This window comes from Budorcas taxicolor, chromosome 1 (genome assembly GCF_023091745.1).
Source record: "Budorcas taxicolor isolate Tak-1 chromosome 1, Takin1.1, whole genome shotgun sequence".
Taxonomy (NCBI): Eukaryota; Metazoa; Chordata; class Mammalia; order Artiodactyla; family Bovidae; genus Budorcas; species Budorcas taxicolor.
This window is the reverse complement of record NC_068910.1, coordinates 11,479,385-11,495,372: the sequence shown is the minus strand read 5'-3', so window position 1 is coordinate 11,495,372 and position 15,988 is coordinate 11,479,385. Positions and strand designations below refer to the sequence as shown.

Sequence of the window (15,988 nt, the reverse complement as noted above, 5' to 3'; positions counted from 1 at the left end):
AGACCCTCCATGTCATTGGGACCATTGGTAAAGTTTGGAAAACACTGCCCTATTTCCTGTAGATCCAGCATACATAATAGGATCTCTTCATGGTAAGACTGCCCACTTTCTTTAGGAGGCAGAGCTCAGAGGTTATTCTTGAGTGAAGGCTGACATACACATGCTTTGCCTAACTGGAGTAGAGGGCAAGAGAAGGACCTGACCAGTTCATCTATTCCTCATGCAGTTGTTTCAGGAACGGATGATGACCGCCTATGGCTTTGTTCTGCTGACCAGCTGAACTAGGCAAAGGATAAAATTCCACATCTGGCTCTCAGGCGACCAATCCATGATTAGATTCTCACTCAGACCATTCAAATTCTAGATGAGGCAACAAGAGCAAAGCACCGAGATGGGAGGGTGCTGGGTTTATTTGATAGTAACAGAGCCACCAGGGAAGGTACTGAGAGAGTGAGAAGGCCAAGGCCAGGCTGTGTGGGCTTCTGTTGTCCCCAGGTGGGTGGTGGGGGGTAGTTTGGGAATTGGTCTAAATTGAAGGGAAATGCTCTTTGATTGACAGAAATAACACTGTTAAAATGGCCATGCTACCCAAAGAAAACCACAGATTTAATGGATTCTTTATGGAACTGAGCCACCAGGGAAGCCCAGATTTAACTTACCCACGTAATTTTTCACAGAACTGGAATATATAATCCTAAAATTTATATGGAACCATAAAAGACTGAGAATAAATCCTGAGGAAAAAGAACAAAGCAGGAAGCATAACCCTGCCAGACCTCAGATAATACTATGAAACTATAGTAATCCAAACAACATGGTACTGAGACAAAAACAGACTTATGGGAAAAAAAAAACAACAGACTTATGGATCAAGAGAACCAAACAGATAGCCCATGATCAATTAATCACCTATGGTCAATTAATCTTCAACAAAGGAGGTGAGAATACATAATGGGGAAAAGACAGTCTCTTCAGCAAGTGCTGTGGGGAAGTTGTACAGCCCCATGTAAATTAATGAAGTTAGAATACACCCTCTCACCTACACACACACAAAAACCTACAAATGGCTTAAAGACGTAAATACAAGACAAGATACCATAAAACTCCTAGAATGGAATATAGGCAAAATATTCTCCAACATAAATCATATCAATGTTTTCTTCAGTCAGTCTCCTAAGGCAACAGAAGTAAAAGCAAAAATAAACAAAAGGGACCTAATCATCTACAAGCTTTTGCACAGCAAAGGAAACCATTAACAAAATGAAAACAGAAAACTATAGACCACACTATGAAGGAGTTTCCCTGGAGTTGGCTGACTTGGCAGCCCTGCAACCCCATCTCTCCTACTCATGGCAGCCACTGCTAATTAATCACAGACCCCACCCATCCAGTCCTCGGCTCTTAGAATCCTCCTTCATATGGGACCCCAGATAACCTCAGAGCTGACCTGTGAGATACCCAGTACCTGCCATCATTTACTTTGACCCTTCACTGAGACAGGACTTCCGGAAGCTTGTCTGACAGAGACCTTGCAAGTGTTGGAGCCGACCTGATCAGTTCTTTATTGGGAAGGGGATGCAGTCCGTAATCCGACAGATGTGTGATCCCAGAAAGATCTCAAGCTCAAGTCCCAGCTGGCTTGCTGTGAGTTCATAGCTGCCCCTAAAAATGCCACGGGTATGGCAATTATGCCAGCGCCAGTAGACTTGGATGATGCGGACAGCGTGGAGCAAACGGCAGTAACGAACCCGGACGCGCCACATGCGAACCCAGGACTGTAGCCTGACCACTGCCCATTTTTCCCGAGCATAATACTGCAGCATAGCCCGTCGTTTCTTCTCCAGCAGCTCTGCCAGCTTCTGTTTCCACCAGTACTGAATAACACATGCTCTGAGAGCCGCATGCAGTAGCGTCCTGCGTACCAGGGTGCCCCGCCACCAGGCCTGGATTTTTATTGCTTGCAGCTCATTGCTTATAACCACCTTTTCGGGTGGTTTTGGCTTTTTTGTCCGGGGTGGAGGCTACAAGAAAAAAGAAAGGACACTCAGAAAATGTTCCCAACCCACATCAGCCCTGGCATGAGCTAGGAAGGGGTCTTGATATTTTGTCAACAATGGTCAATTCCCCAGCAGTTCCTGAGCACTGAGCAGGCCACTGGCTGGAGCCAGACGACCAGACAGGTACCCTGTCTCCACCACTCTTGATTAACAGACACATCACAGCTGAACATGGAGTCTCACAGTCCTCATTTGTTGCTTGGGGGCACACCTGCCCTAGCTGTCACCTGGTTCCTTGGGCTTGTTTGGCCAGTCTAGAACAAGAACACCACCATCTATGGGTCAATGGGTTATTCTGTTGCACCCCAGGCCTGATACCTACCTGGGAAGCATATCACTTCCCTTCAGACCACACCCACAGGCTGGGGAAGGGGCATCCTTCGCTCTCCTTTCATGCCTGACACCAGCTCCGATGCACAAGCTGCTGGCTTCTCTGTTAAATCACAGGATTAGATGTTTGCCTGTCCCACACACTTTGGAGCCCTGCTCATTTATTCCTCACTTTCACTTCTTTTGGTTCTCACATCTTGAACTTCAGTTAACACATATATATGCACTCATGTAAACATACACGCACTCCCACACAATTCTAGACTTGGGTTTCTAACACCCAGTTGTGGATGTGACTGGTGATGGAAGAAAAGTCTGATGCTGTAAAGAACAATATTGCATAGGAACCTGGTGTTAGGTCCATGAATCAAGGAAAATTGGAAGTGGTCAAACAGGAGATGGCAAGGGTGAACATTGATCGACATTATAGGAATCAGTGAACTAAATGGACTGGAATGTGTGAATTTAATTCAGATGACCATTATATCTACTGTGGGCAAGAATCCCTTAGAAGAAATGGAGCAGACCTCATAGTCAACAAGAGTCCAAAATGCAGTACTTAGGTGCAATCTCAAAAATGATCGAATGATCTCTGTTTGTTTCCAAGGCAAACCATTCAATATCACAGTAATCCAAGTCTATGCCTCAACCACTAATGCCGATGAAGCTGAAGTTCAACGGTTCTATGATGACCTACAAGACCTTCTAGAACTAACACCCAAAAAAGATGTCCTTTTCATCATAGGGGACTGGAATGCATAAGTAGGAAGTCAAGAGATACCTGGAGTAAAAGGCAAGTTTGACTTTGGAGCACAAAATGAAGCAGGGCAAAGGCTAACAGAATTTTGCCAAGAAAAAGCACTGGTCATAGCAAACACCCTCTTCCAACAGCACATGAGAAGACTCTACACATGAATATCACCGGATGGTCAATACAGAAATCAGACTGAGAAGTGAGGCAAAGGAGAAAAAGAAAGAGATATCCGTATGAATTCAGAGTTCCAAAGAACAGCAAGGAGAGATAAGAAAGCCTTCCTCAGGGATCAATGCAAATAAATAGAGGAAAACAATAGAATGTGAAAGACTAGAGAGCTCTTCAAGAAAATTAGAGATACCAAGGGAACATTTCATGCAAAGATGGGCTCAATAAAGGACGGAAATGGTAGGGACCTAACAGAAGCAAAAAATATTAAGAGGTGACAAGAATACACAGAAGACCTATACAAAAAAGATCTTCACGACCCAGATAACCAAGATGGTGTGATCACTCACTTACAGCCAGACATCCTGGAATCCAAAGTCAGGTGGGCCTTAAGAAGCATCACTAGGAACAAAGCTAGTGGAGGTGATGGAATACCAGCTGAGCTATTTTAAGTCCTAAAAGATGATGCTATGAAAGTGCTGCATTCAATATGTCAGCAAATTTGGAAAACTCAGCAGTGGCCATAGGACTGGAAATGGTCAGTTTTCATTCTAATCCCAAAGAAAGGCAATGCCAAAGAATGCTCAACTACCCCACAATTGCACTCATCTCACACGCTAGCAAAGTAATGCTCAAAGTTCTCCAAGCCAGGTTTCAACAGTACATGAACCAAGAACTTTCAGATGTTCAAGCTGGATTTAGGAAAGGCAGAGGAACCAGACATCAAATTGCCAATTTCTGTTTGATCATAGAGAAAGCAAGAGAATCCCAGAAAAAACAATTACTTCTGCTTTATTGACTATGCCAAAGCCTTTGACTGTGTGGATCATAACAAACTGTGGAACATTCTTAAAGAGATGGGAATACCAGACCACGTTGCTTGCCTCCTGAGAAATTTTTATGCAGGTCAAGAAGCAACCGCTAGAACCAGACACAAACAACAGACTGGTTCCAAATTGGGAAATGAGTACATGAAGGCTATATATTGTCACCCTGCTATTTAACTTCCATGCAGAGTATATCATGTGAAATGCTGGGCTGGATAAAGCATAAGCTGGAATCAAGATTGCCAGGAAAATATCAATAACCTCAGATATGCAGATGACACCACCCTTATGACAGAATGCAAAGAGGAACTGAAGAGCCTCTGATGAAAGTGAAAGGGGAAAGTGAAAAAGCTGACTTAAAACTCAACCTTCAGAAAACTAAGATCATGGCATCTAGTCCCATCACTTCATGGGAAATAGATGGGGAAACAGTGGAAACAGAGACAGACTTAATTTTCTTGGGCTCCAAAATCACTGCAGATGGTGACTGCAGCCATAAAATTAGAAGACGCTTGCTCCAAAGAATAGCTATGACCGATCTAGACAGCATATTCAAAAGCAGACATTACTTTGCTGACAAAGGTCCTTCTAGTCAAAGCTATGCTTTTTCCAGTAGTCATGTATGGACGTAAGAATGAAAGTGAAAGTTGCTCAGTCATGTCCGACTCTTTATGACCCCATGGATTATCCATGGAATTCTCCAGGCCAGAATACTGGAATGGGTAGCCTTTCCCTTCTCCAGGGGATCTTCCCAACCCAGGGATCAAATCCAGGTTTCCCACATCACAGGCAGATTCTTTACCAGCTGTGCTACAAGGGTGACAAATTCCCTGATCATCCCATGCTATGGGCCACAGAGAAAGACCCCTGGGTGACTTTAGTTAGATGCAGTGCAGGTTTGGTTCCCCTTCAACTTTGAGAACCTCTATTGGCCTACCTGTTCTGGAGGTGATTCAGGTTTTTCGTTCTCCTCTTCCTGCCTCGCTTCATGTAGTAATACGGTTTCATCAACGTTTTCTATTACAATTTGACAAACGTGGCCATCCTTCTGTAATCAGAGTTTAGAGGGGAAAGATAAGAGTAGGTTGCTCTCTGTAAATTCGGTTCTGAGTCTACCACATGCTCAACCTCTTGCCTTGCCCAGAAACCCTACATGTAGGACTTGTATCCTTAACAACTGTGAAATCCACCTTTCCCTGACTGAAACTTCGGGTAGACTGGCACTCTCTCTTACACAAAATCGAATGCCCATGACTTGGAAATAGATGGTTCAAATCCCTCAAGTCTGCAATCCCTTAAGTTTCCCATAGTTAGGAGTTAGATGGTTCCATTGCTCTCAGGTCTGTACTCTTCCAGCCACATCTCAGGCTGGAAGAAGGGAAGACAGGAATGATGTCATAAGGGCACCTATGACTCAGGCATCAAAATGGTTCCCAACCATTGAGCCCTTTTTGTGAAAACATGTAAGTTCTGTCCATTCTTAATGCTATAAATGGCCAAAATGGCAGAATACTGAAAATATTGGCCCACTGGCGCACAAAGCTGTACGAAGTTCATCATTTCATGCCCGTTGATAAAAACATACATTTGAGACAATTTAAATATTCATCAACAGGGAATTCAACTGCATGGGTTTCAGTTCAATCAAACAATGGAAGCAAATAATATACAGAAAGAATGAGTTTGGAGCAAAATCTCAAGTGTTTTACAAAAGCTGTACTATGACTAAGAAGCACATGAAATGATGCCCAGTATCATTATTGATGATGGAAATAAATTTAGAACCACAATGAGATATTTTTTAGACACTCTAGAGAATGGCTAAAGTAAAAGACTGCTGCTGCTGCTGCTGCTAAGTCGCTTCAGTTGTGTCCGACTCTGTGCAACCCAATAGACGGCAGCCCACCAGGCTCCCCCGGTCCCTGGGACTCTCCAGACAAGAACACTGGAGTGAGTTGCCATTTCCTTCTCCAATGCATGAAAGTGAAAAGTGAAAGTGAAGTCGCTCAGTCGTGTCTGAAAGTGAAAGACAGTGACAATCAAATATTGATGAGAATGTACAGTAGTTGAATCTCTTATATACTGTTGGTGGTTATGTATAAAACAGTATAAATACTATGGAAAATGGTTTGGCAGTTTCTAATATATTTAAACATATCTCCACTCTATAACTCAGCAATTCCACCCCCAGATATTTACACAAGAAAAATGCAAACATGTTTTCTACAAAGGATTTGTGCAAGAATGTTCATAGCAAGTTTATTCAAATAGGTCAAAATTGGAAACTATTGAAATGTTTACCAAAACTGACTAGAGAAAGCAACTTTAGTATATTTATATAATGAAGTACACAGTGTTAAAAGTGAACAAATCACTGAAACACACAATAACATAGGTGAATCTCAAAAACATGCTAAATGAAAGAAGCCAGACAAACTATTTACAGGATGATTCATTTATTCAAAATTTTAAAATAACCAAACTTAAACTATAGGTGAAATGATTCCAGATAAAGATTATACCTAGAGTAGAGTTATAAGATGTATTGCTTGCAAACAACACACACACACACACACACACAAAACAAACAAAGAAAAATGTGCTCTGTCTTATTCTCGGTGGTGCTTACTGGGGAATACAGAACTGTGAAAACTTACCCAAATCATCTATTAAGAAGTGCTTAAGAGGAAAGATCAAGATGGTGGAAGAGTAGAATGTGGAGTTCACCTTCTCCCCACAGATACATCAAAAATATATATACATGTGGAACAACTCTTTCGGAACATCTACTAAACACTGACAGAAGACCTCAGGCCTCCGAAAGGGCAAGATAATCTCAACATAACTGCACTGGACAAAAGAAAAAAGAAGAAAAGAGAAAGGAATCTAGACAGGATCTGTACCCTTGGGAGGGGGTTGTGAAAGCGGAAAGATTTTCAAACACTGGTAAGTCCCCCTCACTAGCAGGGGGATCAGCCATGACAGAGAAGCTTTGGAGCTTCAGGGGAGAGGGTGGCAACAGGTTTGCAGAGAGAAACTCACACAGACCATCAGTGCTGACAGGGGGTGTGCAGGTACATAGCCCACATGCATGCTTCCAGGAAGGAGGGGCAGTGGTTGGCTCCTGGTCTCAGGTCACTTGGCAGAGGTGGCTGACCACTCCTACCACAGGGGATAATGGCCAGCACACACTGAGGACAGACAATAAGCATCCAAACCAAAACTAGCCCTCTGCCAAAAAAAAAAAAATTAAATTCAAACAAGCTATGCAGGGACACTCTTGCATATAAACAGCCCTCCAAGAGTACAGGAGAGGTTTTTGAGGTTTGATATAGTAATATATATATGTACAAGATTGTTTTAAATTGCTGGTCTCTTCCTTGCCTGGAGGAGTTCCTTTAGCATTTGTTGAAAAGCTGCTTTGGTAGTACTGAATTCTCTTAGCTTTTCCTTGTCTATAAAGCTTTTGATTTCTCTGTCAAATCTGAATGGAGCTTTGCTTGGTAGAGTATTCTTGGTAGAGTTCTTCCCTTTCATTACTCTAAATATATTATGCCACTCTCTTCTGGCTTGCAGAGTTTCTGCTGAGAAGTCAGCAGATAACTGTACAGAAGTTCCTTTGCATGCTATTTGTTGTTTTTCCCCATGTTCCTTCAAAAATTTTTTCCATTGTCTTTTAATTCCCACGTTAGGGAAGTTTTCAGCTATTATCTCTTCAAATATTTTCTCAGGTCCTTTCTCTCTCTCTCTTTTCTCCTTCTAGGACCCCTATAATGCAAATGTTGGTGTGTTTAATGTTTTCCCTGAGGTCTCTTAGGCTGACTTCATTGATTTTTAAAAATAATTTATTTATTTGGCTGTGCTGAGTTTTTATTGCTTTGGAGGGATGCTTTTCTCTGGTTGTGGAGAGTGGGGACTACCCTCTAGTTGCAGTGTGAGGGCTTCGCAGTGTGGTGGCTTCTCTTGTTGCAGAGCATGGGCTCGAGGGCACGTGGGCTCGTAGTTGTGGCCTCCTGGTTTTAGAGCACAGGCTCAATAGTTGTAGCACATGGGCTTAGCTGCTCTGTAGCATGTGGGATGTTCCACCAGGGATCAGACCCATGTCTCCTGCAATGGCAAGCAGATTCTTTACCACTGAGCCACCAGGGAAGTCCCTAGAGGTCTCTTAAAGTATCCTCACTTTTAAAAATTCTTTTTCCATATTTGGACAACCTCTAGTGTATTTTGTCATTTAGTCATTTAGTCATCAGCTCCGTTTGGTTCTTCTTTATATTTTCTCTTTGTTGAAATTCTAACTGTGGCTATCTAAATGGTCTGAGGAGGCTGGGTCCCTGGTGTTAACAGGCTAGAGAAAGGATTCCAAAATGGTGCTTACCATTGCAAATTATTATCATAGTTGAAAGAGCTTCCCAAAATGGCTGGTGTCATAACCTCTATCCACAGGAAGATCCCCAGTTGCATTCTGCCTCTCCAGAAGGGTTTCCAAGATGAGCAAGTGGGTCTGACCCAAGCTCTTTTCAAGCTACTGCTTCTGTACCTGGACTTGGAATCTTTTGAGATTTTGCATTCACCCTTTCAGAGTCAAGTTTGTTTCCCATAGCCCTCTGGCTCTTCTCAAAATAAGCCCCTCTGGTTTTAGAAGTCAGATGTTCTGAAGGCTCACCTTCCCAGTGCAGGATCCCTGGGCTGCAGAGTCTCAGACCCCTCAAGCCTTGGGGAGGACTTCTGCGGTTGTGCTCATTCCTTCCATATGTGGGTCACCCTCCCAAAGGTTTGTCCTGACTATATTGCATTTCTGGCCCCCTGCTCATTTTGTTGTGGTTTCCCTTTATGTCTTTAGTTGTGGAAAATACTTTCTACTACTCTTCAGGTCATTATCATAGACGGTTTCTCTGTAACTACTTGTAATTCTGGTGTGCCTGTAGTAGGAGGTGAATTCAAGGTCTTCTGATTCTGCTCTCTTGGCCACTACCCATCTCTCAGGTTGTAATTTTGATAGCTATGCTGTTCCTCTCCAAGATCCATAAGTGGCTCTTTCAAATAATGTGTTATTCCTTTTTTAAGGCTAAGTGGTCTTCTCCTGTCAAAAATATGAACATTGAACTTTCCTGGTGGTCTAATGGTTGACTCTGTGCTTCCACTGCAGCAGGGGGCTCGGGTTCAATCCCTGGCTGGGGAACTTAAGATCCCATATTCCATGTGGTGTGGCAAAAAAAGTGTAATTATATATATTTTTTATACTAATGTATACATTAACTTAATTCCTTTAAACTATCTTAAATCTTCCCTTTAGTTACTGTGTTTCTGCTTGATGGGCTTAGGGAGGTTTTTTCATGCTGTTCGTCTCCCCTAAAGCTTGATGATTCCTGGTTGGGTGTTCATCCTTGAGATTTCCTTTAACTTACTGATGAGTGCTTAGTCCCAGATTCCACAGATTACATGGGAGATGTGGTTTAAATTGTTTAGGTGAGATGTAAGTGGGAAGACCCCCAGGAAGGAGTCTTCTTGTACAAGAATGTTAGATGGTACCAGGCTCTGCCTCTTCTTCCCAGGCCAGTCAGTGCCTCCCTGAAGACAGGTCCTATCTTGCCAACTGCATGTCACAGCAGCAAAGCTGGCTGCTCCTACTACAGATATATTCCAACTATATTCCTATGATAATGCACAGCTTCTGCTGCCCCCTGCACAAGCTGCCTCCTACCTTGCAGAAACTGGATGGCCATTCTCCACTTATATATGAAATCTTTTTTAGATCTTTGGTTCATTTTCTTTAAGTCTTTTCATATTTGCCTCTGTTCTTTAAAGTGTCCATATAATTTCTGTTCAAAGACGCTTACTCCTTGGAAGAAAAGTTATGACCAACCTAGATAGCATATTCAAAAGCAGAGACATTACTTTGCCGACTAAGGTCCATCTAGTCAAGGCTATGGTTTTTCCAGTAGTCATGTATGGATGTGAGAGTTGGACTGTGAAGAAGGCTGAGCGCTGAAGAACTGATGCTTTTGAACTGTGGTGTTGGAGAAGACTCTTGAGAGTCCCTTGGACTGCAAGGAGATCCAACCAGTCCACTCTGAAAGAGATCAACCCTGAGATTTCTTTGGAAGGAATGATGCTAAAGCTGAAACTCCAGTACTTTGGCCACCTCATGCAAAGAGTTGACTCATTGGAAAAGACTCTGATGCTGGGAGGGATTGGGGGCAGGAGGAGAAGGGGATGACCGAGGATGAGGTGGCTGGATGGCATCACTGACTCAATGGACGTGAGTCTGAGTGAGCTCCAGGAGTTGGTGATGGACAGGGAGGCCTGGCGTGCTGCGATTCATGGGGTTGCAAAGAGTCGGACATGACTGAGTGACTGAACTGAACTGAACTGAACTGAAGATCTCTATTTCTTTAAGGTACTATGGTTTAATTGCTAAATTGTGTCCAACGCTTGCCACCCCATGGACTGTAGCCCACCAGGCTCCTCTGGCCATGGGATTTTCCAGGCAAGAATACCAGAGTGGGTTGCCATATTTTTCTCCAGGGGATCTTCCCAAACCAGGGATTGAACCCGGGTCTCCTGAACTGCAGGCAGATTCTTTACCGATTGAGCTACCAGGGAATTTCCAAGGTACTATTAGAGGTTTTTTAAAAAGGTATGCCTTAAAAAAAGGTATAGCTTTTCCGTTATTCCCAGGAATTTGCAGTGGGAGAGGAAGGTCTGAACCTGTGCTCAAATATTTTAATCTATTTTCTCATGGACATTTTCTGAGTTTGCTTTGTGGTCATGTTTCCTTAACGTTTGGGGTAAAAATACTGAAGCAGATTTTAGCCAGTGACTAAGAATTTCCTTATGATTATACAGTGGAAGTGAGAAATAGATTTAAGGGACTAGATCTGATAGACAGAGTGCCTGATGAACTATGGATGGAGGTTTGTGACATTGTACAGGAAACAGGGATCAAGACCATCCTCAAGAAAAGGAAATGCAAACAAGCAAAATGGCTGTCTGAGGAGTCATTACAAATAGCTGTGAAAAGAAGAGAAGTGAAAAGCAAAGGAGAAAAGGAAAGATAATACCCATTTGAATGCAGAGTTCCAAAGAATAGCGAGGAGAGATAAGAAAGACTTCCTCAGTGATCAATGCAAAGAAATAGAGGAAAACAATAGAATAAGAAAGACTAGAGATCTCTTCAGGAAAATTAGAGATACCAAGGGAACATTTCATGCAAAGATGGGCTCAATAAAGCACAGAAATGGTATGGATCTAACAGAAGCAGAAGATATTAAGAAGAGGTGGCAAGAATACACAGAAGAACTATACGAAAAAGATCTTCATGACCCAGATAATCACGATGGTGTGATCACTCACCTAGAGCAAGACATCCTGGAATGCGAAGTCAAGTGGGCCTTAGGAAGCATCATGAACAAAGGTAGTGGAGATGATGGAATTCCAGTTGAACTATTTCAAATCCTAAAAGATGATGCTGTGAAAGTGCTACACTTAATATGTCAGCAAATTTGGAAAACTCAGCAGTAGCCACAGGACTGGAAAAGGTCAGTTTTCATTTCAATCCCTAAGAAAGGCAATGCCAAAGAATGCTCAAACTACCACACAATTGCACTCATCTCACTAGCTAGTAAAGTGATGCTCAAAATCCTCCAAGCCAGGCATTAGCAATATGTGAACTGTGAACTTCCAGGTGTACAAGCTCATTTTAGAAAAGGCAGAGCAACCAGGCATCAAATTGCCAACATCTGCTGGATCATCAAAAAAGCAACAGAGTTACAGAAAAACATCTATTTCTGCTTTATTGACTATGCCAAAGCTTTTGACTGTGCGGATCACAATAAACTGTGGAAAATTCGGAAAGAGATGGGAATACCAGACCACCTGACCTGCCTCTTGAGAAACCTATATGCAGGTCAGAAAGCAACAGTTAGAACTGGACATGGAACAACAGACTGGTTCCAAATAGGAAAAGGAGTATGTCAGGCTATTATCACCCTGCTTATTTAACTTATATGCAGAGTACATCATGAGAAACACAGGGCTGGAAGAAGCATAAGCTGGAATCAAGATTGCCGGGAGAAATATCAATAACCTCAGATATGCAGATGACACCACCCTTATGGCAGAAAGTGAAGAGTAACGAAAGAGCCTCTTGATGAAAGTGAAAGAGTGAAAAAGTTGGCTTAAAGCTCAATATTCAGAAAACGAAGATCATGGCATCTGGTCCCATTACTTCATGGCAAATAGATGAGGAAACAGTGGAAACAGTGTCAGACTTTATTTTGGGGGGCTCCAAAATCACTGCAGATGGTGACTGCAGTCATGAAATTAAAAGACGCTTACTCCTTGGAAGGAAAGTTATGACCAACCTAGACAGCATATTAAAAAGCAGAGACATTACTTTGTTAACAAAGGTCCATCAAGTCAAGGCTATGGTTTTTCCAGTGGTCATGTATGGATGTGAGAGTTGGACTTTATAAGAAAGCTGAGTGGCAAAGAATTGATGCTTTTGAACTGTGGTGTTGGAGAAGACTCTTGAGAGTCCCTTGGACTGCAAGGAGATCCAACCAGACCATCCTAAAGGAGATCAGTCCTGAATATTCATTGAAAGGACTGATGTTGAAGCTGAAACTCCAATACTTTGGCCACCTGATGCGAAGAGCTGACTCATTTGAAAAGATCCTGATGCTGGGAAAGATTGAGAGCAGGAGCAGAAGGGGATGACAGAGGATAAGATGGTTGGATGGCATCACCAACTCAATGGACATGGGTTTGGGTGGATTTCGGGAGTTGGTGATGGACAGGGAGGCCTGGCATGCTGCGGTTCATGGTGTCGCAAAGAGTTGGACATGACTGAGCAACTGAACTGAACTGTGCTTCAATGTATGTATTTTTTCTTGATTTTTCTGTTCATTAATTCTCTCTTCATCTTCGTGTAATCTTGTTAAACTCACCCATTGAATTTTCTAGTTGGTTGTTGTGCTTTTCTGTTCTAAAATTCTCCACTTGACACTTTAAAAGTAAGTCTCAGTTTTCTGCTGAATTCTCCTTTTGTCTTCTGTTTTCATTAACACATTAAGAATATTTATTTAAAAATTTTATATCTGTGCTACTGCTGCTGCTGCTGCTGCTAAGTCACTTCAGTCGTGTCCGACTCTGTGTGACCCCACAGACGGCAGCCCACCAGGCTCCACCGTCCCTGGGATTCTCCAGGCAAGAACACTGGAGTGGGTGGCCATTTCCTTCTCCAATGCATGAAGGTGAAAAGTGAAAGTGAAGTCGCTCAGTCGTGTCCGACCCTCAGCGACCCCATGGACTGCAGTCTTCCAGGCTCCTCTGTCCTTGGGATTTTCCACGCAAGAGTACTGGAGTGGGGTGCCATTGCACCTTCATTATTTGTCTACACTTGTGAGTCTAATTCTCCTGTCAGTTATTTCTCTTATTTTCAAGCTTTTTTTTTTTTTTTTTTTTTGGTCTTGAGTTTGGTTATTTTTTATTGAGTGATGGATGCTGTATAAGAAAAATTTTCAAAAATAAAATCTCTTTCTTCAGAGATGATTAACATTTGCTCTGGTAGGTGACTGGAGCATTAAAAATCCTGGGGTTGCCTTAAACCAGTTTCTGAGATGATGTGAAACTGACTTTTCATCATTGGAAATGTTAGTCTATTTCGAATTCACTTTTCTCCTGGTATGTAAGTCCTCTTGGCTTCCAACACGAAACACTGGGGATTTACCAGGATGCCCGCATTCATGGCAGTCCTGGTCTACAAATTCTGTGCCTCCTCACAAAGAAACTGTCAAAAATTCTGCTCAAAAATTCAACTTGTTGGGACTTCCCTGATGGTCCACTGATTAAGAATCTGTGCTTCCACTTCAGGAGGCACAGCTTTGATTCCTGGTCAGGGAACTAGGATACCACATGCCATGGAATTCAGCAAAAGAAAAAAAAATCATCTTGTTGAGTTTTCAACAAGTCACCATACTTCCCACCATGTCTACCACTAACCAGAAAAGTAAATAAGATGCCAATGTTGAGTTCACCTTTTTATTTTTTGAATTGTGCCCAGAACATTGAACACTTGTGACATCAACAATCTAGATTTCTCTTATTTATATGGAACACCCATCTATTTTCTGCTTCCCTAAAAGTGCTTCAACTTTTTCAGCTTTAATTCTAGTTACCATTTACTTTTTTATTGTCATAGGATACACGTAATACAAAATTTACCATCTTAACCATTTTAAGTGTACAGTTCAGTGGTATTATATATGTTTATCCTTGGAGAGCAAGGAGGTCAAACCTGTCAATCCTAAAGGAAATCAACCCTGAATATTCATTGGAAGGTCTGATGCTGAAGCTGAACCTCCAATACTTTGGCCACCTGATATGACTCACTGGAAAAGACTTTGATGCTGGGGAAGACAGAGGGGAAGAGGAGAAGAGGGTAACAGAGGATGAGATGGTTGGATGGCATCACCGACTCAATGGACATGAGTTTGAGCAGACTCCGGGAGATAGTGAAGTACAGGGAAGCCTGGCGTGCTGCAGTCCATGGGGTGGCAAAGAGTCAGGCACAACTTAGCGACTGAATAACAATGCTGTACACTGTCACCACCATTCCTCCTCATAACTCTTTTCTTCTTGTCAAATTGAAACTCGATACCCATTCAACAATAACCACCCATTCCTCCACCTCCAGCCCCAGGTAACCACAATTCTATTATGTAGAATTTGTATTTCTTTACGACTTTTAACTACTACAAGTATCTCTATGATTTTAACTGCTCCAAACACCTTCTATAAAGTGAAGTCATTCAGTATTTGCTGTTTTGTGACTGACTTACTTCACTTAGCATAATGTCCTCAAGTTTCATCTATATTGTGGCATAAGTCAGAATTACCTTCTGTTTTAAGGCTAAATAATATTCCATTGTATGTATATACCACATTTTGCTTATTCATTTATCCACTGATGGACACATGGGTGCTTTGATATTTTAGCTGTTGGGAAAAATGCTGCTATGAACATATGTAAACAAATATTCTTCAAGACTCTGGGATGGAACTGCCACATCATAATTTCATCTTTAATTTTTTTTTATACAGCAGCTATATCACCTTACATTCCCACCAACAGGGTACAACAGTTCCAGTTTCTCCACATTCTCATCTCCGTTTGTTATTTTACATTAAAAAAAATAGTATCCATCCAAATAGACATAAGGTGGTTATCTCACTGTAATTTTGACTTGCAACTCCTTAATAATCAGAAATGTTGAACATTTTTACCTGTATTTATCGGTCATTTACATATCTCCTTTGGACAAATGTCTATTCAAGTCCTTTGTTCATTTTAAATTGGGTTTTGTTGTTGAGATTTAAAAGCTTCTATGTGTTCTGGATATTAATTTCTTACCAAATATATGATTTCAAATATCTTTTCCCATTCCATGGATTGCCTTTATACTCTGTCAACAGTGTCTTTTGACACATAAAAATTTTAAATTTTCATGCAGTCCAATTTGTTTTTTTCTTTGTTGCCTGTGCCTTCAGTGTCATATCCAAGAAATCATTGTCAAATCCAATGTTGTACAATTTTTTACCTCTTTTCCTCTAAGAGTTTTAGAACTCTGATCCACTTTATTTTTTATATGGTGTTGGATATGGGTACAATTTCACACATATGCATGTAGATATCTGGTTTTCTCCATACCAGTTGTAGAAAGCACTGTCCTTTCCCCCAGTGAGTGGTCTTGGCATTCTAGAAAAAAATAATTTGAATACATATGTAAGGGTTTATTTCTGAGCTCTCTTTTCTATTCCATCGGTCTTAATGCCAGTACCATACTATTTTG

At 41.8% G+C, this 15,988-nt stretch overlaps 1 protein-coding gene across 1 annotated transcript; it reads right to left on the bottom strand.

The window, feature by feature from the left end:
• Positions 1-1,553: 1,553 nt before the first annotated feature.
• LOC128045166 (IQ domain-containing protein F5-like) lies at positions 1,554-5,144 on the bottom strand. The gene is given in 3 exon segments (XM_052637649.1): positions 1,554-2,021; positions 5,074-5,100; positions 5,103-5,144. Coding segments are annotated over 3 exon segments (537 nt in total).
• Between the last annotated feature and the right edge of the window lie 10,844 nt (positions 5,145-15,988).